The sequence below is a fragment of the Lissotriton helveticus genome, chromosome 4_1 (genome assembly GCF_964261635.1).
Source record: "Lissotriton helveticus chromosome 4_1, aLisHel1.1, whole genome shotgun sequence".
Classification (NCBI taxonomy): Eukaryota; Metazoa; Chordata; class Amphibia; order Caudata; family Salamandridae; genus Lissotriton; species Lissotriton helveticus.
In genome coordinates, this window is record NC_136063.1 from 1,290,315,247 (window position 1) to 1,290,340,718 (window position 25,472).

At 42.1% G+C, this 25,472-nt stretch overlaps 1 protein-coding gene across 1 annotated transcript in view; it reads right to left on the bottom strand.

The window, feature by feature from the left end:
* The window catches only part of LOC144829088 (uncharacterized), a 1,185,727-nt gene that overhangs the window by 702,350 nt on the left and 457,905 nt on the right, over positions 1 to 25,472 (bottom strand). The window contains exon 4 of the mRNA XM_078687867.1: positions 12,640 to 13,257. Coding sequence (XP_078543993.1) covers positions 12,640 to 13,257 — 618 coding nt within the window. The remainder of the gene's footprint in view (positions 1 to 12,639; positions 13,258 to 25,472) is intronic.

The window sequence follows — 25,472 nt, forward strand, 5'->3', positions numbered from 1 at the left end:
GTTTTGATGGGAGATTTTAATTGTGCTATTAACCATGGTATGGATTCTGCCAGTGGGCCACTTGCTGTAAGAATGATGAAGGTGAGAGCTTTTTTTTTTAGAATTAGGGCATTACATGCACTGCTTTTTGTATCCAAATAAGCCGGGATACACATATTACTGTGCGCCTCTCTGCAGTATTCAAGGCTTGACATGGCCTGGGTTTCAGATACTATTTTGAAGGGGGCAGATATGGATATATGTCCTAGAATTACGTCTGACCACAATCCAATAATTATTTCTTTTCGGGCTAACTCCACTACCAAAGTTGGCCGCTTATTCACTTTTCCACTGTACTTGGTTACAGATTAGCAGTTTTTGGACTTTATCTTTAACAAAAAATCAGAATATCTTACAGATAATATAGGGTCAGCCCTGCTCTGGGTTGTATGGGATGCTATGAAAGCATTTATTAGGGGAGTCACTCAGCAGTTAATCCACCAACAGAATAGGGAACGGGAGAGTCAAACTAAAGATGCTTACCAAAAGCTTATCAGCTACGAACTTCAACATGCCGAGGCCATTCGGTTGCAAAAGCCAGACCAGGATCTTCTGTATGTTTCTCTTCTGGAGCAGAAGGCAGTGATTATTAGGGTTTTAAAGGAAAAAGTGGTCCAAGTGAGGAAATATCAAAAATGCTGAAAGAAATGTTAATACGCTTGAAAAGGGAAGAGAACAAGATCATAGAGCACAAAGCGTATAAATTCCAGCGTGACAAAAATTATTATGAGCTGGGACAGATTTTCACCTTTTCCAAAAGATATGACTCAATTAGAAATATTAAAGACAACAAAAAAGTGATAAGCAGCTACCAAGTATATCACGGACAGGAGATTTAACGGCACAAACGTCCAACTCTGATTTAAGCTCTGCACCGGATAGTGGTTCTGATTCAAAATTAAGAGATACAAGCAGTACTACTCTCCAGAACAAAAAGATTCTGAGGAAGAATTGTATTTTTTTAGTTATGGACCGCAGGGCAACATTGCACCTAAGAAATCCGCAAACCCTAACAACGGCAATAGAACATACAAACGCAAGCAGGGGAGGAAGACCAGGTGGCAATACCTCCAGACTCAGAAGACAGGCAACAGGGAGATGCAATCAACGTTAAAAGTCCAATTGTCTATTAATGACAACAAAACCATCATCAATCTAGCAAAAATCAATCTCGCAGAAGAACAAATTTTAAGATTGGGACTTTGTTTTTTTTAACATGCAAAAAAAAATATGTTGAAAAAACACAAAGATTAAAGTAACATTTAACCTATTCTGGCTGTTGACATTTTTGTCCATATTTTATTTTGGCAGGTAAATATTTCAGTTTTTATATTCTGGTAGTATGCTATATTTCCTACTGGCAAATTATGGAGGGGTGAAAAGCTAGCTCTGGTTAGATAGGGAGTTGTAACAGGGATGCCACAGGTGATTAGCAGCAGTTAGTACCTTAGGTATGAGACAGATGAAGAGGAAAATGGATGAGGAATCTGGTTCAAGGACCTTCTAGGTTCAAACAACGAAGACAGCACAGAAGATATCATTTACCTCTCTGCCCTTCACCTGAAAATGCAGGTTTAACATCTGGGAGGGAGTTTAATAGGCTGTAGTTTGAGTGTGAATCCGCATAGGACAGGCAGTAATCAATTGATGTTAGGTAAGGCCTCAGCTCAGAAATAGACTGACCTCAGCAAGGGCTGAGTGGGAGGGGCAGAAAGGGCTCAAGTGAAAGAGACTGGATTTGGAGTATGAAGTGCTTAGGAAAGGGGGTAGGCAGAAGACCCTTGTAAAGAAGAGGCAGGTGTGACTGCGAAGAGGGAGGTGAGATACTATGAACACAAATTTGATTCTGGTAAACAGCGGATACAAACAAATGAAGACACGAGGTTAAGCTATAGGCAAAGTGACACTAACTAGCACTTTGAAGAACAATAATGAAGCCAGAGAAGTAGTCAGCCGCTATTGCGAATTCTTTGAACTGCTGGGGATGAATGCTACTCATAATTTCCATTATGTATTGGGTTGAAAGTGGTTCCAAGTGCTGGACAAAGCCCACCTATGAATCAAATGCTATAATCCAATGCTGCACATTTCCGTGCATACACTCATGGTACACATGCACCCAGTGCTCCACACGTACACCTTATGTTAACACTGATGCACACTAAACAGGTCACATATGTGCCTCTCATTCAACGTATGATGCACATGCATTATTTCTATGTATGCAATCTTTGTCCTTTCACAGCTTTGCATGTTCTAGAACTGCAGAATAGGCTTAATATTAAATCACATAGTCAGAGGATGCCGCACATAAAGCAACCTATGAACCCCACTGGGTACCCATGCACCCAGTGTTCCACATGTATCACCAATTGCTGCATATACAATTGCACATGCTTCACCTGCTGAGGATTCACCTATGTGCATGCACTACTCATGCATCAAGTGATACACATGCAGTTAGTAATGCATCACAAATATTCGCAAACTCAATGCAGAAGGATCAACTTATAATCACCAGACACTGCACATGCATGAGTCAGAACTTCAGTGCTACATTTACACACCACTACATCACTGGTGTACATGTGTGTGATGATCTTGGACAGCTCCTGACAGCTCCTGACAGTAGAGAGTGTGGCGAGGTTTTGGTGTGGTGTCATTGATGTCAGGTTAAATGTGCCAATATTTCAGAGTAAGAGGAGTTTAATGAGCATCCACATTCTGGCACTTATTGATCAATCACTCATGAGCCTGCTGACAAGTTACGTCACTCTCAGCGTCATGAACTACAGGGCATGACTCACTGATTGCTCCAAGAGTCTTCTCTTAAATCACTTTACAACAGTTTAGCATAGAAAATAAATAGGAGTAGCACTGAAAAGCGACCCACCATTCCAAGCAGAAACAGGCAAAGAAAGAATGGAGAAATGTGGAAGATATTAACAAAAAACAGAATGGGAGGACAGAGGAAGCAAAAGACAAACTATTGATGGAGTGGAAATTTCATTTAACTTTTAGGGGTGCATCACAATCACGTGTATAGGGCACTCACATATAATCTTGCAAAAATATGCAAATGTGAAGTGTTAGAATTGTGAAATGTGTTATCATAAATACGTGACACATCTTAGGCTATTGACAAGTAGCATGGAGAATTTACTTGAAAAATGAATGTAACTAGCGGAACGTTAACGTGAAGAACTTGTGTTGTGAACATGACAATTACTCATGTACTAAATGTGCTTATTAATTATGTAATTTCATACGTATGTAAATGCACTAATTGAAAGTGCATTAATGTTTATGTGAATTCATAAAACTTACAAGGCGCATTCTTATGTTAGCGAAATTCGTAGGCCTGAAACGCAAGTCTCCTACAACTCTTGCTTCAAAATGATGAGTTGAATTTCATGTGTGCTGTGGAATCTGCTCTTTCTCACGTTTTTTGTAATGCAGGTGCAGAAGCGCTCTTTTAGGCAGAATAATGTCTTTTTCTAACTAGCTAGGCAAGAAGAGAAGAAGTTTCACTCATGTGGCATGAGTCGATAAAGGAAGGATATTACAATTCACTCAGGAGAAGGTCTGGGAACCGAGGACAAATTGCTGTGATAAATGTACACGTGAAAAAGTACATTCAGGACTGTACCTAGAGTGCATGGGGTGATTCGAGATGCATCATGGGAGTGAGAGCCTGTGGATAATAGGTTGTTGGAATGAGGGATAGAGACCCACTTCTTTCTTGCCTTCAGATAGGGAGCATCTTAGAATGAGTTCTTTCTTTGTGATGGTGGCGTTATGCTACTTGACCCATTGAGGGTGGAGAAAATTAGGAAGACTTCACACACTGACACCTTTTATCCTCCCTTCTGAAAATACTTATGCAAGGATGTCACCAAAGGTATTAGAGTAGGGATAGAATTAATGATTTTACTCACCAAACCTTTGGACTCATGCCTCCTGATTTTCTGTATCCTACTTCTTGAATTAATTGTGTTGCTTATGCTGCACCATCTGAATTTGATGTGCAGATTAGGCCTCGTGCTAATTCCTTTGTATATCTATACCCTCATGTTGAGGTGTCTCTGGGCCCGATTCACAGAACTAACTTAAGACAAAATCCTTAACTTACTATCATTTTGGTATTCACAGAAGGCACCTGCTCATTTTGGTATTCACAGGAGGCATTTACTCATTTCGGTATTCACAGAAGTTAGGAGTCCTAACTTTAGGACTCCTAAATGCCTTCTGTGAATACCGAAAGTCTTAAAGTTAGTTTTTTTTTCTCAGTTTAGGAGTAGTAAAGTTAGGACTCCTAATTTTAGGACTCCTAAACTGAGAAAAATCCTAACTTTAGGACTTTCGGTATTCACAGAAGGCATTTAGGAGTCCTAAAGTTAGGACTCCTAACTTCTGTGAATACCGAAATGAGTAATTACCTTCTGTGAATACCAAAATGGTAGTAAGTTCAGCATTTTGTCTTAAGTTAGTCCTGTGAATCGGGCCCTCTATGTCCAGTTGTTTTTGGCTTTGTAATAAACTAACTAATCTTAAGTAGTTGTCTGTGGGTTATTATGTACCAAGAAAAGTTATTGCCTAATTGACTGTTTCTAAAAGCCTTTTCTCCCCTTTACACTCCAATGCTGCGAAAAAGAACCATTGGAGTGTGACTCTAGAATAGGTCTAGAACTTGTGGGCCCAGCTCTTTCGCTGTGGGGAGACATGAAAGCAAAAAGCAAAGTGAGGAGGTTTGGGGTAAGTGCAGGGGAAAGCAGCACATGGGGAGTGAGTACTAAAACAGCAAGTGTTTAAAGGAAAAGAAGAAAGTAGTTTCCTGAATGTAAACACCATCAGCAGTGGAAAGATGTAAATCAACCAATCAAAACACTCTGAGACCGAAATGCTCTGAGGCTGGACAAACTCAAGAATAGGGAGTAAAGCCATCGAATTTAGGAGCAGGGAAGTGAGATATACAGTAAAGCCATATGAACATCATCTAGGGACTGACCCAAAACCCACTCTATGTGTAATGGAAACAATAATCTTCGACAAAGCTGTCTCTGGGTGAGACCTAACAATCTTCGGGGTGTAGTGTCCAAAGGAATATGGAGCACCTACTTAAAATCCTAGGAAAAGGGAAGAGGATGCGTTTACTTTAACGTAAAGCACCAGGAGGAGAAATGCATTTTGTGAATATTCAGGGCTCTTTGTGCTGGTAGAACTGCAGTGGCAGTCAGACCCGAGATAACGTGGTTATGGAGGCAATATGGTGACTGGCTGACACCTCCGTGGAGACGCTCTACTGGGTCTCCCCTTATGTGATGACTCTGGACGCCTCTGTTAATTTCTGGTAGCGGAATAATGAGGATTCACTAAAACAAAGCGTTAAGCCCAATCGCAACTTGTAAAAAAGATACAAAGGAATGCGGCAGAAAAATACCATCGAGATCTGCCATGAATCACCTTTACAAAAACAGTAGAGGGTCCCTGGATATACTTATTACCGGGAGGGGGAGATAGGGAAAAACACTAGAACAAGAACGAACCTCTTCTCGGTATCCACTTAGGTAATATATCCATCATACAATATCTATATCAACATTGTCCCGACACAAGGATTATTTAGCAAAACATGTTCTTATTTATTCATTGTATAATCACAAAATTCATAACAAAAGGACATCATCATTATATACAATACATTCAATTCTATACAACACTATCTACAAAAGCCCCACAAGAACAATAGGAAAAAACAATATATGTCATTCATTCAAAAAAGTCATACCAAACATCCAAAGCATCCATTCAAACCAATCAACCACAGCTCAACTACCATACCATAGGAAAAGACAATAAACATAAACATACATAAGCTCAAATATATAACAAGGCAACAAAAGAAGAGAGGCGCCGACGCGCGTTTCGGAAAAGGACCTGTGTCCACAGTTGATTCGTCAGGGCGCAATTGATACCATTCTTGGTAGACATAAATTATTGATAGGCGTATTGATGATTCTTTTTTCAATTTTTGTAAAGTTAATCCACCAATAAAAAAGTTTCACATGAAGGGGCTTAATTTTGAAGTAACATCCAGTATCATTATGTCATCTGTATGGGACAATGGAACAATAAAGTATATTTGAACAGTTCAAAAATAAACAGATTTGTAATTTCTTTATCTGAACACTAAACATTGCTGGAAGATCCATCACAAAGATAAAGAAAATAATGGAACATAACACCGTGTCATGCGAGATCAACGCACTCAAAATATGATAAAGATCGAAAGAAGGCAATAAGAAGACCCAATACCAGTATGATGGTATAAGAAAGGAGAGTGAATCCCATGTGAGACACATACATACCATGAGTGTAGCCACAAATGGCAAAGATGATACATTGCCCTTATAAGCGCACCCATACATGCCACTGGCACATACCATATGGTTCTGAGGTTCCCAGATATCTAAACACGTCGAAATCTTAGCACGTAGAAATCTTCAATCTTGGAGAGTATTTTACAACTCGTACTCACGCTCTGCCTCTGCCGCGAGGACGTCAAAACAGCTCTGTCTTCACTGATGCAACCTGGCCTACATGAGTTGTCCCCTGCTCGACAGAACAGCAGGAGAGCAATCGGGAACCAGCACCAGCATGCTTATCGCTCTGATTGGAATAGCTTCCCACTAAGGCAGCGCTGCAATCATTACAGAGAAGGAGTGTGGAACAGGATCACCATGGGGATGCAGAGTATCACCAAGCGCATCTGCTGTCATTTCACATCAGTAAAGATGACCGGCAAGGGAGCGAGGGCAGGTAAGGGAAAGACTGCGCTAATAGCTTCCCAGCCAAATGCAGCGCTGGCAACCACCCGCCAAAAAAGAATGGATGCTTGAAGCATGAAAGGCAAAGGTGTGGGAGGGAAAGCTGATTGCTTGAATAAAAGCGTACACGAAAAAGACACTTCAAGTACGGCGACTGGTAAAAGAAACCGAGTATTGAAGGAAACCAATGTCTTTCAGCCTTTAATCACCAGCAGTTTCACTGCAACAAAAGGGGCAGGGGACAATGGGCCTACCTCCGGATCGGATAGTCAGAGTGTAGCTGGTTTGACAGGGCAGATATTAGATACTCCCCCCCCCGGTGGTGTAGACAATGCCCTCGCCCTCGCACCTGGAGCTGTGGCAGCGGAAGGCAGCCCTGTGGACAATTTGAACTGCATTCAAAACAACACCAGTATTGTGGGTAACAACATTGACTTTGCAGCCACTGCGGAGACTGCTAGCCCTTTATTACCACCCCAATTGGATAACAGTGAGCCGCACAACTGTATGCCAAGAACGCCAGACAACCAAGACAAGGTCTTCTCCCTGACTGAGGAGTCAGACATATCAGATATCAGTATCTCGCTGTCGAGCGGGGAGGAAGGCCAGAAGTGGTATAGCAGTCCTAACACTGATACTCAGAGAAGTAAACCAGGCACCAGAAAACTTCTCAAGAAAAAGAGTATAGATCGACTGCAAAAAAATAGCGACATGTCTGATAAAGAGGATGCGAGAGAACTGAAATGGGACTATTACGGCATCCCTCTCACGCTATTCTCAAGCGCTACTGCAGCGTCCGGGCATAATCAAACAAACTCTGGTAGCGGTAAAAGGGGAGATTACCCAAGAGGTGAACTGGCCTTGACAGATATTTTACAATCTATTAAAAGTTTCCAAGAGGAAGTTAAGGCGGACAGCCGTAGATCCCAGCTGGCCGCCAAAAAACTGAAAGGGGCAGTCAGAAAGGTTGGCAAAACCTGTACCGATATTGCAGATTGAATAGCCCTTGTGGAGGAAAAGATGGAACAGCTAGAAAAAGATGTCGCCAACCTGCAACCACAGCATGATGAGCATGAGGGGGTGGTAAAAGACTGGATGTAGAAGATGGAGGAGCAGGAACACTGACAGAGACGCAATAACCTCCACTTTTTAGGAATTCCGCAAGGGGCAGAGAAAGATGGACCCAGGAAATTTATGATCACCTTGCTCAAAGGGGCTTTTCCAGAACTGCAATCATGGGATTTGGACAGGGAAATCAAACGAGCCCACAGATTTCCTCTGTTTCCTGGGAAACAGGCCACGGCATCACCGCACCCTCGTGTCATGCGTTTATTTTTTGGAAACTTTCTACTCCGCTAAAGTCTGTTCGACCTGGCGAGACCCACAAATAAGCGAACCTTTGATGGGATAACCTTCTTCACCAGACCCGATTTTGCACAGGCCACAGTTGAGCGTAGGTGGAGGCTCCCGCAACTTTTTGAACCATTCCAGAAACAAGGAGCTGAGGTGTACTTACAAAATACGGCCAGGCTGAAAGTTGTATACAAAGGGGCCGTACTAAGCTTTGTTTCAGAAATGCAAGCACAATAGTACATAGAGGAACTGATCTGTCATAAATAATGTTGACAATACACTCAAAAAAGGAATAAAAAGCTATATTGAGGGTATCCCTGGGGCAATTTGCTAATCATGCTCAGATATTGATTAAGTAATATGTAGAGAATGTAGGTCTGCAAAAATGCTCAGGTACTCGCTTTAGCTGCCAGGGTTTGTTTTTTCCGCTTTCTGTTATTTTTGACTCATTTTTTCTCGCTGGACAGTAAAGAACTCTAGGCCTGGTGGTGCAACGGCTATCAGAGGTTTTGAATTTGTTTTCTCTCTTTCTTTTCTTCTCTCTTGAGGGGGGGAGGCTTAGCGGGCTCGCAGGGCTCTGCATGTCGAATGTCAAATCCCTGGCTCGGCCAGGGAACCTCCAAGGTTGGTGGAGGGTGGATGGGCGGGAGAGGGGGCTGGGTGGGATGGGTCAGACGGGTCAAAAAATGGTGCAGGCAAACTAGGAATGATGGTAATACCCAGTTTCGATATGTACAAGGTTTTGGTTATCTGTATGGTCCAACTAAGGTAAAAAAAGGGGTTTGCTAAGAGTATTGTCAATGAATATCTGTGGCCTAAATGACATAAAAAATGGCAAATGGTTGTAGCAGGACTACAGGCTTGGGGCACAAATATTGTTTGTCTGCAAGAAACGCACATCGAGGGTTCACAAACACACATTTTAAAAACACTAGGGTATAGGCTGATCTGTGCTACAACACAAGGAGCTAGGGCAGGGGGGTTGCCATTCTTGGTAGGGGATGTGGTTTTGTTTATAGTCACTCCAAGGTAGACAAATTTGGTTGTGGGGCAATTTTTGAATGCCAGAATGGGAATGGGCAAACATTGACACTCTGTGCCATATAGTGTAGTAACTGTGATGATCCGTCGGTTTTTGATGAGATCTCGAATGAACGTATGCATTGGCCATTACCCTTATTGATCTGCGGGGATCTCAATATCAACCTTCCAAATGATTAATCTATAAAAGATAGTTGGCATTATGTTGGCCGCAAACCCAAAGTATTTAAAGCACTGAAACAAATGTGCAGCGTACACGGCCTAGTGGATGGCTGGCAGACCCTAAAACCTGACGATCCTGGATTTACATTCTTTTCTAATCCACATCTTACCCACGTAAGATTGGATTATATATTGATGTCTAACTCAATAAAAACTAAATGCCCTATGAAGAAACTCCCTCGAATCCTATCGGACCATAATCCACTAATCTGCTCCATAGAAATAGATAATGGCAAAGGCGCACCCAATTCATGGACCTTTGAGAAATCCCTGCTCTTAGATGACAATTATTGCAGTCACATGAGAGAGTGGATCCCCAATTTTTTAACAGTTAATGAGGGGAGTACTTCAATTGAAATAGAGTGGGATGCTCTAAAAGCCGGGATCCCTGGGGAGACCTTGCAATACTCCTTAATAGCTAATAAACGAGCTAGGGAAGCTATGCAGGGGTTGCAAGAAAACCTGAGGATGGCAGAGGAAGGTTTAATAAGAGTGACAACAGGAATCATGCCGGGTGGGAAGGAAGAGATAGATAAAATACAGAACCAAGTGGCAATTGCAAAGGCTCTAATTATGAATATCTATACTGATAAAGCGGTTAAGAAAGCACTCTCGCAAAAGGAAATGCTATATGAAGTGAAGGGGCAAATCGGACACCAATTAGCTGTACGTATAAGGCAACAGGCCTCCTCAAATTTGATTTGGTAAATCCTTGATTCTCAGGGAGACCATGTATCTGACCCTGAACTTATAAGAGAAGCTTTCTGGCGGTTGTATCGAGATTTATACACAGAAACCGGGGGAGGTGACAAGGCAAGCATTGAGGAATATCTAGATAAGTCTGGCAACGAGAGGTTTGGGTACGAGGATACAAATCTCTTAGAGGAAACCCCCACAGTAGACAAACTTATAAGCATTATCAAAGAGCTGCCAAAGGGGAAACCAACGGGATGGGATTGCATCTCGTTGGAGTTCTATGCCTCCTTTCTAGAACCAATTAAAAGCATCTTGATAAATCTTATCATTCATATCTTTAAAGGGGGTCAGCAATTAAAAAATTATGGTCCCGGGCAAAAATAGTCATCTTTCCTACAAAAAGGCAAGCCTCCGAACCAGCTAGGCTCATATTGTCCAATTACTCTCATTAACTCGGATTCCAAAATATATAGAGAGGCGAATCAATTCGGTGCGGTGTCCGGATACGCACTTAACAAAGGAAAAACACAGATTGTGCTAAATAGGAAAAGCGAAATGAGGGATGCACGCTTGTGGAACAAGCTACATATTCAGGAGTCTGCATAACATCTGATCTTGAAAATCTGGTTAATCTAAATCTGAAACCAATGACAGCTGCAATGCAGAAAGACCTCCAACACCTAGACAACTTACACCTCTCTATTATTGGAAGAGTGAATGCTATTAAAATGGTCTTCTTTCCCAAAATATTATATCTATTTAGGGCAATTTGCCTAGAATTCTCATCTTCCTGTTTCAAATCAATAGAACTAATGTTCCCAAACTCTATCTGGGCATATTCACAACCTCGGCGGGCATATAAGCTCCTTACTCTGCACAAGGATAGAGGAGGATTAGCTCTCCCAAACCTAAAAGCATATTATTGGGCAACAGTGGTAGTAAACAGTAATGAGTTATTACAGAATAGTGGGGAAGGGAAGGAGAGAGAGGACCATACACCTTCTATTTTTCAACTACTTTTAGGCCGTGAGAGCAGAGGGTATCTTTGGCGACATCTACACGATAGCTACCACAAAAAAAGTTAAATTTAAAACTGTATTCAGTGGATTCAAGGTATGGAAGACTGTTAGAAAAATGCCTGCTATAGGGAGATTGTCCTTCTATACCCCCCTAGAAAATAATCCACTTCTGCCGGAAATTTTCAATGATAATTACATACACAAATGGCGTGATGTGGGAATTGTCCAAATAGGCTGCCTCCTTTCCTCGGGCGGGATTCAATCCTTTGAAGAACTGAAAAATAATTATGATCTGGCTAGGCAGGTTCTTTTTTAAGTATCTTCAAATCAGAGACTTTTTGTCACGAAAGGTAGGGGGGAGGGGGTGTATGAAAAAGATAATTTAGTGTAAACACTAACGCATGGCAAAAAAAAACACTATTGGGGGAATTTATTCTCTTATCAATGCACTGTTTCCGAATGATTCAGTAAAAATCTCGCAGAAATGGTGAGAGAAAGTTGGAATGTCAAATGACGAGTTTAATTATGCTTTTCTAATGTCACAAACAATACTCATGTCAACCAAATTGCAAGCACAATTTTTTAAAACCTGTTTTTTTATATTATACCCTGGATGAAATAGCCAAGTGGGGAAGTGACAAGAGCAGGTGTTGTCCTAGATGCAGGATCTATAGTGCTGACTCTGTAAATATCTTCTCTACTTGTGATGGATTAATATCTATCAAACAAGAGATAGGGAGATTTGTATCCACAGTTCTGCAAAACCCGATAGTTTTATCTAGCGATGTTATCTTACTAGGGGCAGCAGATCCTAGCAATGCCAGAATAGGGCATGAACTCATCTTCATAGCTATGGCGGTCTTTAGGTTGTGTATTGCCTCAGCATGGCTGGACATTGCTGCTCCGTCATTTCAACAATGGTTAGCCATATTTCTTACCATCTCAAATATTGAAATTGCCATTTATAAACGGAAGGGCAGAAAGCGACGTAAAAGAGGGTTAAAAATGTGGACTCCTCTAACAGAATGGTACCATTCTCAAGGCTGTAATTAAATATATTCTTAGTTTAAGCTGTTAGGAATGGCAATGCTTCGAATGTTATGAGTTAATAAATGTAACTGTATGCATACTTGTCTGATGGGGGTAGGGAGAAGGGTGAAAATTGTTGTTAAAAAACGGAATAAAGATATTTTTTTTTTAAAAAGAACTGCAGTGACAATTGTCAAAGCTATCAATATTGTTCAAGAGAAGTAAAAAAAAACAATGTGCATAAAGTATTACATGGTCTATGTTCTATTCTACATTTAATAAACCAGAAGAAAGTTTATGAAAAAACATTTAAGTACTTTCATTGACTATTGCTGTTATTACTAGATAATCACACATATTACTAATATTGTATACATTATTGTCTCAGAACAGACATTAAGATTTGTACTCACAATATCTGGCCTTCCAAGTTTCAGGCATGAAGTATATGACGATTCCACAGGTCTGGAACTTTTTATTCCTAAAATGCTTCTAGTCAAGGAAGAATCCAGGGCAAGAAGATGTCTGTTGAAATCGGACTGGTAACCGGCAAAACGAGTGGCAATACTTGCATTGTTATTCCATCCTCTTTGTGCAGCGTCATTTGTTCTGTCAGAATTCATGAAATGAAGGACGTCCACAATGGAATTTCTACTTTTTCTGATTTTTTCAGTCTGAGAAGCACTACAATTCTTGTTCAAATGCGAAACACTACCGTTTTGTTCTTTTGGTTTGGCTTTCTGTGAATCCTTTGTCTTCGTGCCAGAAGGGCCACAGCAACTACAGCAGCCTTTCTTAGTTACTATTGAACTCACTTTAGCCATTAAAACTTGTGTTTTGCTTGGTGGCGCAGGCAGACATGAATATTCTTTCAAAACTTTTTCTTCAAGGTCTTCATCGTCATCGTGATGTGCAATATTATGGGTCAATAGTCGTACTAAAAGCTCTTGTTTCGTTGTCACATCTTCCAGAAGCTGCACAGTGGTAATGTCAGGTTTTAGCAGGCTGAAAAAGGAGTTTCTGCCGTTGAGCTAAAAAAATGAATAAAAATTATGTTTGAAAAGATCATAACAATTATTTTGCTTCCAGATATGAATACAATTATGATTAGCTGATGAGAGAAGAACTTAGGATATATTTTACTTTATAAAAACACAAATGATAACTACTGTTGAATGTGGAGATGGGCCATGACTCACTGAATGCAAAGCCTTGAGCGAGGCATGATGCCCCTACATTTCCTCAACAATGGTAATAAATAACATATTACACTGTGCTTATCTGCATATATAGTTTATTTACTCATGTGTATGTTTTTTTGCACTAAAATAGCGTTTATGGCACCATGATCCCCTTCTCAGTAGTCTCAAGCACGTCCACACAGAGTTTTTACGCTGCAAAAAACCCTTGAGATGGATCGCACTAACTGTGTGTTGTTTGTCTTTTGTGTATGTATGACCTTTTCTTTCAGACAGTACAGGGACCTCAAATTGAAGGTTTCCCATCACTTTTGTTTGGTTTTTGCACTTTATTTTACACACTTGTTTTTAACTTTCACTTCCTCTGGTAAGGGTGGGCCTTAGCGCGCCCATACCGCCGAGGTACACCACCTGACGGTCCTGATGAAAGCCCAGGAAATGACACATAGACGGGCAGAAACATGTTGACCCCACTTTAAGTGGAAACAACCGAGTCATTAACTGGTAAGTTTCCCACACATATTTTACTTATGTCAAACTGACCATTGAATAAAAATGTTTCCGTATGGTACAGTTTCTGACATTTTTAATTCACATTTCTTTTTGACACTTTTGCCACAAAGAACCGGCTCCGCAGTAATCTGGCGTTGTAGCACACCAGGGAGGCATTCGGCTTCTCCTGGTGGGCCCGATGATGAAGCATGTCACCACCCAGGGTGGTGAGTGAGGGCTTCCTAAAAAAAACCCCGCTGATTTCCACTGTGACTTCTTCAGGGAGATTTCTTCTCTGTGTCTAGTGCTTACACACTTCTCTCACGACACTCTTTTGTTGTTTTACAACATTTAACAGGGGGACCAAGAGTGTCCTTTTCCCTCTCTCTCAATTTGTTATTACTATGTTTTTTTAACAAAATTTATTTAACCGAAATCAGAGTGCAAGCGGTTAAATGTGTCCAGTATGGTAAAATTACACTGAAGAGAGGGATATGAACCTTAGCAAATTTGCCTTCTTCTGGAATGTAATTGTTGCATGCAAACTTTGTAGCAGTAAGAAATGTGTTTCCTAATGTCAATCTTGCTGAACTGTGGTAAGAAGCTCGAACTTTTCACTATAGTAATAAATGCACAGAAATATACACATATTTATACATATTATATATATAGGAAATGCACAGCTCTAAAAGATATGCTATGCAGCAGCAACCCCAAAGATAAAAATTATCCGAATGCAGTGAAGGGCTTTTTTATTTGTCGGGCATGCAAAGCATGTAAAAACAGCAGTAACAGGAAGGAAATACAACTGTCTGACACTGAAAAAGGCTATAAAATAGAGAAACATTTGACCTGTAAGTCAGACTTCTGTGTCTATGCTTTATGCTGTCCATGTCCTAAGGTGTATATTGGAAGCACAATTGGAAGAAAAGAGTGCTTGAACATTCCAGAGCAATAGTGAATGAGGATAAGAACTATCCCATTGCTAAACACTTTAAGGAATTTCATAATAAAGACACTAGCCATCTGTAATTCTGTGCCCTGGACAGGGTACCTTTGTCGGAAAGAGGGGGAGACAGAGTGAGACAATTACGTCAACTAGAATCGAAATTCATAATTAAGTATGATACAGTACAGCCCAAAGGTCTCAATAAGGATGAGGAGATGGAAGTACATTTGGGATAGTTGTACATAGGTAGTTGTTGTAAAGTTGTTATACTCACTGCAAATCAGACTCTGTATATAAAAGTGAAGCATCAGTTTTTAAATTGCACTGTAACGTTTTAGTGATTGCACATTCGTTTATTTTTTTGTAGGAGACATGAATGTCTGCACACTGTAAAAAGGGAATAACCAAATGACATCTGACATGGATTGCAAATTTGATGGACAATTGAGGACGTTGGATCTGAGATTATTTGCCCACTTGGGCGGAAATTGTACATATTCAGTTTCGATAAATGTTTATGTTGTTATGAATTAATTTTGACACTGCTGGGTCCATGTCCACTTGGGCAAAACTTATGCATATTTATGACGAAATAGAGAATAATATGAGATATTATTCCCTGTGAAGCGGTGGACAGTAATTCTGTACATTATTAGGAACTTAGACAAGAATGTGCTGAATTAAGACTATCTTGTATAGATCTACCTCATTAACACCAGTATGGATTGTGAATATTGCAAAATGTCTGCCAATTTTCATTTGACTAAGCAGTGTTTGGGACAGGTAGTCCTACTTTTATGTTTATGGTTTAACACTAGATAGTGGAGGCACTCGGCAAACTGAATTTACCCGTGACCAAGGTGCGGCTGCACCGAAACGCGTCGGGTGATTGTTGACGCTGTTTGTTAAAATTTAATAAAACAACACGCTTGAAGGAAAAACTTTACCCGTGACCAAGGTGCGGCTGCACCGAAACGCGTCGGGTGATTGTTGACACTGTTTGTTAAAATTTAATAAAACAACACGCTTGAAGGAATTGGGCTTAAGCTTTGCTTTTTTCTACGAAGTAGCAACGTGTGGAATATTAGAGGGGTCGCTCCCTCGCTTCAAGCCCGCCGTCATTTGAGGCTGGAGGATCGGCGATATTTGTTTTTGAATATATATATATATATATATATATATATATATATATATATATATATGTACAACAATGTGATCCAGCAGATCGTGAAAAGCGCTCATCAGCGTGTGCTCAGCCCAGGGGTCGGATACAGACCCTGAAATCACTTTTTTGACACAAAGGGAGCGGCACAACCGGAATACTTTTTCAAAGCTTTTTAATCAGAGCTTCACCCCACCAACGCGTTTCAGCCACAACAGACTTTGCTCACGGTCAGTTAGTCCTTCCACTCTTTTTCCTTTTGTACTAGCCCATCTTAGCCTTAGGTGGCATTATGGGATATGTGGTTTGGAAACATTATTTTCAAAACAGTTAAAAACATGAAAGAAAGACTGGTGTATGTCGTAATTCTTACATATATTGGTACATAGCGCTACATATTTAAATCATATGGGCAGGCTTAATCCTTAAAGTTCATCAATGGAATAGTTCCCAATTAGTTTCAATTTTTCGGGTGTAGTACCCTATTGCATTTTGAAAGTCTTAACTGGTACTGCTACAGTCACTCTAAATGTACATGGAGATCCTCTCCAAAATTCATGCCTCTCAGTATTTTTGTACGTAAACGGATAATTAAGCGGGACTCAATTTGTCTTAGTTTACGAACTGTGTCACCACCTCTTTCCATTTTCGTGAGCATTTTCAATCCATAAAATCTCATCGATCTCCAGTTTCCCTCTTGGCATGCATTTATATGTTTCGACATTGCATAGAGCATGTTTTTATTCTTAACAGCCCTGATGTGTTCCAGGATCCTCTTTTTTAACATACAGGTCGTGCTGCCTATATATTTGATCCCACATCTGCATTCAATGACATATACAACATTTTTAGATGTACAGGTGATCTGTTGGTCAATATACATCATTTTGCCATTGGGTTCCTCAATGCATTTCTTGCATTTTCCAATTTTGCATGCCTTGCAAGTGGAGCACGGCTTAAACCCTTTGCGTTGATCCATCAGCCAATTGGTTTGTGATTTTGTTTGAAAATGGCTGTTCACTAGGAGATCTTAAAGAGACTTATTTTTTTTGTAAGTTATTTGTGGTTGCTTCCCTACCAGTTCTCCTATATCCGGATCCCCAGATATGAGATTCCAGTATTTCTTCATTTTGTTGGCAATCATACCACTCTCTTTGTTGTATGTGGTTATGAATCTTGGCGGGTCTTTTTCAGTTGTTTTCTTTGGCTTTTCCACCAATAATTCTGCTCTTGTTTTCTGATCAGCTTTCTTTTTGCATTCTTTCAGGACTCGGTCTTCATATCCTCTTGATTGAAATCTCATCTTACTTTCATTCATTTTCATTTCGGCATCGTCTGGTCTGGAACAGTTTCTTTTAAGTCTAATATATTCACCATAAGGAATGCTGTTCAAAAGTGCTTTCGGATGAAAACTGGTGCTGTGTAGCACACTATTGGTGGCTGTCTTTTTACGGAACAGGGTCGACTCTAGTTTCCCTTCCGATATGTAAATCTCTGTATCAAGAAAGGCAATTTGTTTCATGCTTGTTGAGCATGTAAATTGTAGACCGACTTCATTTTCATTCAGTTTAGAAAAATTATTTTGAAATTCAGAGTCCGATCCATGCCAAATTATAAACAGGTCGTCTATATACCGGACCCATAAAATGATCCGATCAAGTTCCAGTTGATTATTTGTGTTCCACGCAATTGTCTTTTCCCACCACCACATGGTGGTGTTAGCGTAATTTGGTGAAAAAGATATGCCCATGGCGGTGCCACACTCCTGCTTGTATAGCTCTTGGTTGAATAAGAAAACATTATTTGATAGGCACAAGTGAATCATTTTTAAAAGCATATTTGTGTGTTCCAATGTAGTGATGCTTCGCTGTTTCAAGAAGTACTGACAGGCCTCTATACCACATTATGTCTAATCGATGTATAGAGTGAAACTACATCTATTGTAACTAAAAGGTATTCATCATTCCATGTTATGTCTTGAATGATTCTCAGGAATTCTCCTGTGTCCTTGATGTAGGAGGGCATACTTTGAGCAATCGGGCCAAGAAAGTATCCACATATTTTGAGAGGTTCTCATATAAGGAGCTGCATGAGGAGACAATTGGTCTGCCTGGTGGATTTATCAGTGTCTTATGTATCTTCGGTAAGAAATAGATGCAAGGCATCATTGGAAAATCAATATCTAAGAATTTCTTCTCTTCGTCACTGAGCAATCCTTTCGAGTGCCATTCATTCAGATGATCTTTAAGTTCTTTTAGCATGCTGACACTTCAATTATTTGTTAGTTTGGAATAGTTTTGTTGTTCATTTAATTGCCTCATGGCTTCCATAACATAGTCAGTGGTTTCCATTATTACAATATTTCCCCCTTTGTCTGCGGGTTTAATTGTAATTTTTCCATTTTCCATGAGAGATGTGATTGCTTTTCGTTCGTCCGTTGTTAGATTTTCCCTGTTGTTGTTTCTTACTTTCATCAGTTTGTCCAGCTCTTCATTTACTGCATCCGAGAAGAGATCAATTTTATTTCCAGGCGACAGGATGGGATAATACCGGGACTTCCTTTTTAATCCGGTGTCTGGTCTTTCATTCGTTCTAATATCCATTTGCTCCAAAATTTGAGTATCTGAGAAATCATTATTCTCCTGATCAAACAGCATTTCAAAGGTTTGTCTTATGTCAGGTAATTGTTCTATTGTGGTTGTCACTCCCACTTCCTCATTAATATTTTCCATAGTTTCACCATTTAGAATTGAGGGTTTGTTTACGTGTATTTTTGCCAATTTTAATTTTCGGACAAATTTGTAGAGATCAATTTTTGTTTGTGTGTAGTCAAAGTGAGACTCCGGGCAGAACGATAGTCCTTTGTTGAGTACCATTCTTTCATTGTCTGTTAGCTGATGATTGGAAAGGTTAACAATTAGTTTCACTATTTCCTGTTCCGGAGGGGATATTGCCTTCTTACGTTGCTTTGATCTGCGGGTTTTCTGGTACTGGCGCGGGGGTTCCTCTTTGAAATGGTCTTCTTCCCCTTCCTCCGCCACGTGTGATACTTTTTTCCAAGTTCATCAGCGTTACTTCGTCTAAAACAGACAAGTTTTTTGTCTGGGGTGTCTCACGTGTTGCTTCATTCTCGCTTATGTCTGATTCACTCGCACTTGATGCTACTTTGTACAGAGGATAATTCTTTTTCAAGTTATCATAGCGTCTGGCGAATGTCAGAATTCTACCACACAAATAATCTTGTTCATCACGTTTAAACTTTCGTTCTTTTCTTTCCTCAATTTCTTTCTCATACAGATCCAATCTGGTTTCCATTTCTTGTCTTAGTTTAATGATTTCATCCTGATTTGTTTCACTTTGTAATTTATCTTCTGCTTCCTTGATCTTGGTCGTTAGTTCATCAAGATCTATTTTCACATGTTTAATCAGGATACGCATCATATTAAGTGAGCAAATGGTATTGTTCTCCATCCATTCTAATAATAGCTCCTCTTTTGTATCTGGATGTGTAGGCATTGTAAAAATGCGTAGGCCCCGTGGGATACGTTTGACCTCCACATAATTTTCAAGTGCTATTACCTCCCAGCTTTTATTAATTTCTTTTTTATAAAGTCGCTCCAGCATGTTTATCTGTTGTTTGAGCGTTGCATTATTTTTCTCTGGTATTGCGGCGTCCTGGTTCGCATTCGCCGTAGCTGTTCCAGACTTAAACATTGTAGACGCTTTGGAGGTTCGTTTTGCAGAAATGAAAATGAATGAAAGTAAGATGAGATTTCAATCAAGAGGATATGAAGACCGAGTCCTGAAAGAATGCAAAAAGAAGGCTGATCAGAAAACAAGAGCAGAATTATTGGTGGAAAAGCCAAAGAAAACAACTGAAAAAGACCCGCCAAGATTCATACCCACATACAACAAAGAGAGTGGTATGATTGCCAACAAAATGAAGAAATACTGGCATCTCATATCTGGGAATCCGGATATAGGAGAACTGGTAGGGAAGCAACCACAAATAACTTACAAAACAAAATCACAAACCAATTGGCTGATGGATCAACGCAAAGGGTTTAAGCCGTGCTCCACTTGCAAGGCATGCAAAATTGGAATAAGCAAGAAATGCATTGAGGAACCCAATGGCAAAATGATGTATATTGACCAACAGATCACCTGTACATCTAAAAATGTTGTATATGTCATTGAATGCAGATGTGGGATCAAATATATAGGCAGCACGACCTGTATGTTAAAAAAGAGGATCCTGGAACACATCAGGGCTGTTAAGAATAAAAACATGCTCTATGCAACGTCAAAACATATAAATGCATGCCAAGAGGGAGACTGGAGATGGATGAGATTTTATGGATTGAAAATGCTCACGAAAATGGAACGAGGTGGTGACACAGTTCGTAAACTAAGACAAATTGAGTCCCGCTTAATTATCCGTTTACGTACAAAAATACAGAGAGGCATGAATTTTGGAGAGGATCTCCATGTACATTTAGAGTGACTGTAACAGTACCAGTTAAGACTTTCAAAATGCAATAGGGTACTACACCCGAAAAATTGAAACTAATTGGGAACTATTCCATTGATGAACTTTAAGGATTAAGCCTGCCCATATGATTTAAATATGTAGCGCTATGTACCAATATATGTAAGAATTACGACATACACCAGTCTTTCTTTCATGTTTTTAACTGTTTTGAAAATAATGTTTCCAAACCACATATCCCATAATGCCACCTAAGGCTAAGATGGGCTAGTACAAAAGGAAAAAGAGTGGAAGGACTAATTGACCGTGAGCAAAGCCTGTTGTGGCTGAAACGCGTTGGTGGGGTGAAGCTCTGATTAAAAAGCTTTGAAAAAGTATTCCGGTTGTGCCGCTCCCTTTGTGTAAAAAAAATAAATATATATATATATATATATATCACAGCAACAATCCTTCAGCACCCGAACGTAGGAAATGAAGGGACGGACCACAGGAATCAGGCAGGAAGGTCTTTTTTATTAACGCCCTGCTCCACTGCGACGCGTTTCAAGCACAGCCGTGCTCTTGCTCATATAATATATATATTGTTAGAAACGAGGTCTCTAGTTGGCAGGGGTATGCACCCTAGTCCAAGTAGCCCTCAAATTCTGCCCCCGTAGGATGCTGCCGCCGCCCACCTGACTGTGGGGGGAGCCACCGGACGGAAGTGACGCGTGCGGCCCGGAAGTGCAGCCGGACGTGAGGAGGAGGTGGGAGGCTGCCTGCAGGGCTCCCGTCTGCTGGTAGGAGCCCTGCGCCTTGCCCGAGAGAAGAGTCCCGGGTCTCGAGATGGGGCCCGGGTGAAGAAGGGCAGCCGCCAGCGAGGCTCTCGAGAGGATGAGAGAGCCCCGCCCGCTGCCTCGCTGACGCCCGTCAAGGCTCCCTGAGCAAGGGAGAGCCCCGGCAGACCGCGAGGAGAAGACCCCGTCCCCCGCCGCCTCCGGAGTGCAGCCGGTAAGTAGAGCTGCCCGGAGGGAGGGTGGGAGAGGAGAGCGCCAGATTGAAGCACCACGCGCTGGATTCCCTTTGTTTCTCCAGCAACCCCCGCTTGGTAGTGGGGCTGCTCAGCGAGGGGGGCATCGTTATTTCAGGAGCCAGGTGGCTCCAGAGGTTGCCCAATGTTGCCCGAGCCTGCGTGGCTCCACCGATGGGGGGCCAGGTTTATTTAAAAGGCCCCAGAGGGGCCCGTGCTGAGCCCGTGGCTCCTACCTTTTTGGTGCACATTTGTTCTAAGAGCCTAGAGGGCTCCAAGGCACACCTGCTATTTCCAGAGCCAGATGGCTCCCACGTTTTGTGCATTGGTGGTTCTAGAGCCTAGAGGGCTCCAACGTTTGGCGCAATGTTCTGGAGGGCTAGTTTGAGCGCCCTGCCGCAGTTCGATTTTACAGCTGCCCAGCAGGTAGTGGGCAGCTGCACCGTTTAGGTTTTTTTTTCTAGGGACTTCTTTTTTGTGAGTCGCACCCCTTCGCACCTACCTTGGCCTTCCACAGCTGTGCAGCACTTAGTGCCAGCTGCAGCTTTTAGGCCCTGTTCTTGTCCTCAGCTGCCCAGCAAGTAGTGGGCAGCTGTCACGTTTAGGCTTGGCGCAGTGGCGCAACCTGGACATTCGCTGCTTAGGCAGCAGCCCTGACTCTGTAGACATAGGGCATTTGAGCCCCTTCCTAGATGGCCAGTTGGCCAGGGGGGGTTGTTACATTTAGAGGGCGCAGGCCCTAATGTGATTTATGTGATGTGATTAATGTGCTAATGCTTTGTGTGTTAGGAAATGTACTGTGTATACTATGTTTTGCGCACCCTGACTTGATACCTCTAGATATGTTTCCTGCATAGGAGGTTGTTTTACCTGTTTAGGTTTATGTTAGGGAGATTATACTTCCCTGCGTGATTTACGCCCCTAGTGTAAGGTTTTACTTAGGTGATGGGGGTCTAATGTAGTTAGACTTGTGGGCTACTGTGTATGATGGATTTCATGGCGCAGACTGTTGCAAGTGCAGTGATTATCAGTGTTTACTGACAGTACGTTCTATGACCTATTTTACTTGTATGTTTCAGTTCACCTTTACCAAGTTCACTTTGTGATGATCCTGACAGTGGTCCAGGGGGGCCCGTCAGGTGTACATAATCCCTTGTAAATATTGCCTATGCCAGTTGGAACAATGTATATTGTGTGATTACTATCTGATGTGTTTTGAAAATACAAAGGCTTTTTTGATATAACCTTGTGTGGAGTTCCTTTTGTGGGGGGCCTGGGATGTTGTTGCTGGTGGGTGCGTGTGCAAATGCTTTACACATTGCCTCCGGGATAAGCATTACTGCTCGTGCCAAGCTACCAAGGGGGTGAGCAGGGGTTATCTTTGGCGTGTAACTCCCTTGCCCTGACTAGAGTGGTGGTTTCTGCCTGGCTTTGGCGCAAGCCTCAGCCAACCAGAAATCCCATTTCTAACAATGGGCGATAGTTCAAGGTTAGAGTTTATGAGGAAAGTCCTGTGGGAAAATGACTTGTGGGTGTAGGTTAATGGGGCCCTTTAAAATTGGCGTTGTCTTTAGTGTGCAGGGCCTCTCACGCTATGAGTTTGGGGTCTTAATAATACCGGTGAGTTCCCAAGTGTTTGGTCAGCTGAGCGCTGCCTTCGTGATCAGTGCTTGTTTCAGAATGACTGAAAATGGAAATGTGCCCCAATCTAAGGGTTAATGCGGTGAATCGCGTCTGTGCTGATGAACGGTTCCCCAGCCAGGAATGCGTGCCACTTTGGGACTGCCAGATCGATCCTGCTTAGGTGGTTGTATGATTATAAACATGACCAGTACATGTGGGCAGCTCCAGTCCCAGGGTTCATATTACCCCAAAAGCGGGTGGCCGCGAGTGCTCTCCCGCCGACCCGCACCCTCATCCCAGACAGCACCGACACCCGCTCCCTGAGATGTTACCTGGGGTGGGGGGGGCGCAGTCTCTCCCTTGCTTCTTCCTATGGCGGCAACTGCTTGGTCGCGGGGATGAAGCGGGAAACCTCGTGCTTCTTGGGCCTCAGCGCAGCTTCCTTGGTGACGCTCCTCGTTGCTGGGTGACTTCCACCCTGGCACCAATCCCAGCGTGGCTCTCCTGAGGTCGCTCCTGGGACTCCAAGGTCTGCAACCATGATTTTGGGCTCCCAACGCTTCAGATCATAATGAGGTCAGGGTCCCGGGCACTTTTTCTGCACAGCGACTCACAGCGCATTCAGGTCCCAGGCCGCGGTGGTGACTTCGGGTACATAGCGCTTCAAGCTATAAGGTGGTTAGGTGCCCGGACTGGTAGCAGTGATTACGGGCACACAGAGCTTTTCCTGCACAGCACCTCACAGTGCATTTAGGTCCCGGGCGGCGGCAGTGATTTCGTCTCACAGTGCTTTTCACGAGCGCTAAGTCCCTTCCCCGGCAAGGCAGGTGCAGTTCCGCATGCTCAGTAACGCAGGGACAGTCCTGTGTATTATTACTCCCAGAGCACCGCAGGGGCAGGATCTAAAAACAGAATGTTGTTGTCCTTTTTGCTTCTTTTCTTTTGAAGCAAAGCAGTTCCACAGTGTTGCAGGGACAGCCGGTGGTGTCTTTGTTGTCCTGGTGATCCCAGCGACCAGGGGATCAGTCTGTGGAGGCACTCTGGACGTGATGTCTTTAATTTCCCTTTGGCAAGGCAAGATCAGCAGGCAGGCAGAGCAACTCAGCTAGCTTTGGGCAGCAGTTCCTGGGAGCAGTCAGCCTCAGTAGTGTAGCAATCTTCCTGGCACAGCAGTCTTCACTCCAGCAGAGATTCTTCCTGGTACAGTGGTGAAAGAAAGGTGTGTGGCCAGGACATTCCCTTTTATACCCTGGTGTCCAGTCACTAGAAGGGGATAGAAGCTTCTGGAAGGGGGTTCCGGGGTGTTCCCTGCCTTCCCTGACCTGGCACCTGGCTGTCTACAGTGACAAAGGCAGGGTCGTTAAGTCTATTGTGGGGTAGCCAGGACAGCCTATTCATGTGTAAAGGTGTGAATTACCACTCCCTCCTCACAGCCACAGGTAGGTTATCAGCATGCAGACGGAGGGGGGAGTCTACAGTGCACAAACTAAGTGCCAGCAGGAAATGTCCACTTTCTAGAAGTGGGATTTCTAAGGTAGAAGCGCCCAAACCCCATATATCACTAGAAAGGCTTCCCCGCTACTATTCCACTACACCAAACATGACATATCTATTAGGTCCCAGTCAGGAGTTATCCCATAGGGGGGTTCCCAATGTTAGTCTATGGAGGGGCAGGCCTCACTCCGGTAACAGGGGCTTGTGGCAAGTATGCCAGTGTTGCCATGTTTTTAGGGGAGAGCAGCTGCACCTTAGCACTGTTTAGCAGTGATAAGGTGCCCAGAGTCCTAAGTCCAACAAAACTGTGAGGTCACGTGGGAGGCAAAAATGTAGGGGGAGACCACCCTAAGGCTGACAGGTCAATCATATATATTAACATATTTTTACAAAAAGTGCACTGAAGTTCGCCAGTTACTCACCAGCCATGCAAACTGTATCTCGCACACTAATTTTAATGTTCATGACCCTACTTTTAATGTTACAGATGCTATTTCAAATGTTATAAATTATCTTGAATGAAAATAAATTACATATTACATTGTCATTACCGCTGTTGACTACAGTATTCTTTTTTTTTGATTTGAGAAAGTTCTAATATTTAATGATGATGCAATTTTACATATTGTAAACCTACTAGTATAAATTGTATGAGGTCATAAGCATTGCAGAGCATTAGTCCCTGAGCCCAATTTTCAACGGAAGATCAAATGCTGATAAACACAGCTGAAGGCTATGTACAATGAAGATTGGTCACAAGGCCTGGCCATTGACCAAGTCTTGTATCCAACCTGCTGTACAAGCCAACCTCATAGTGCCAAGGCCATCA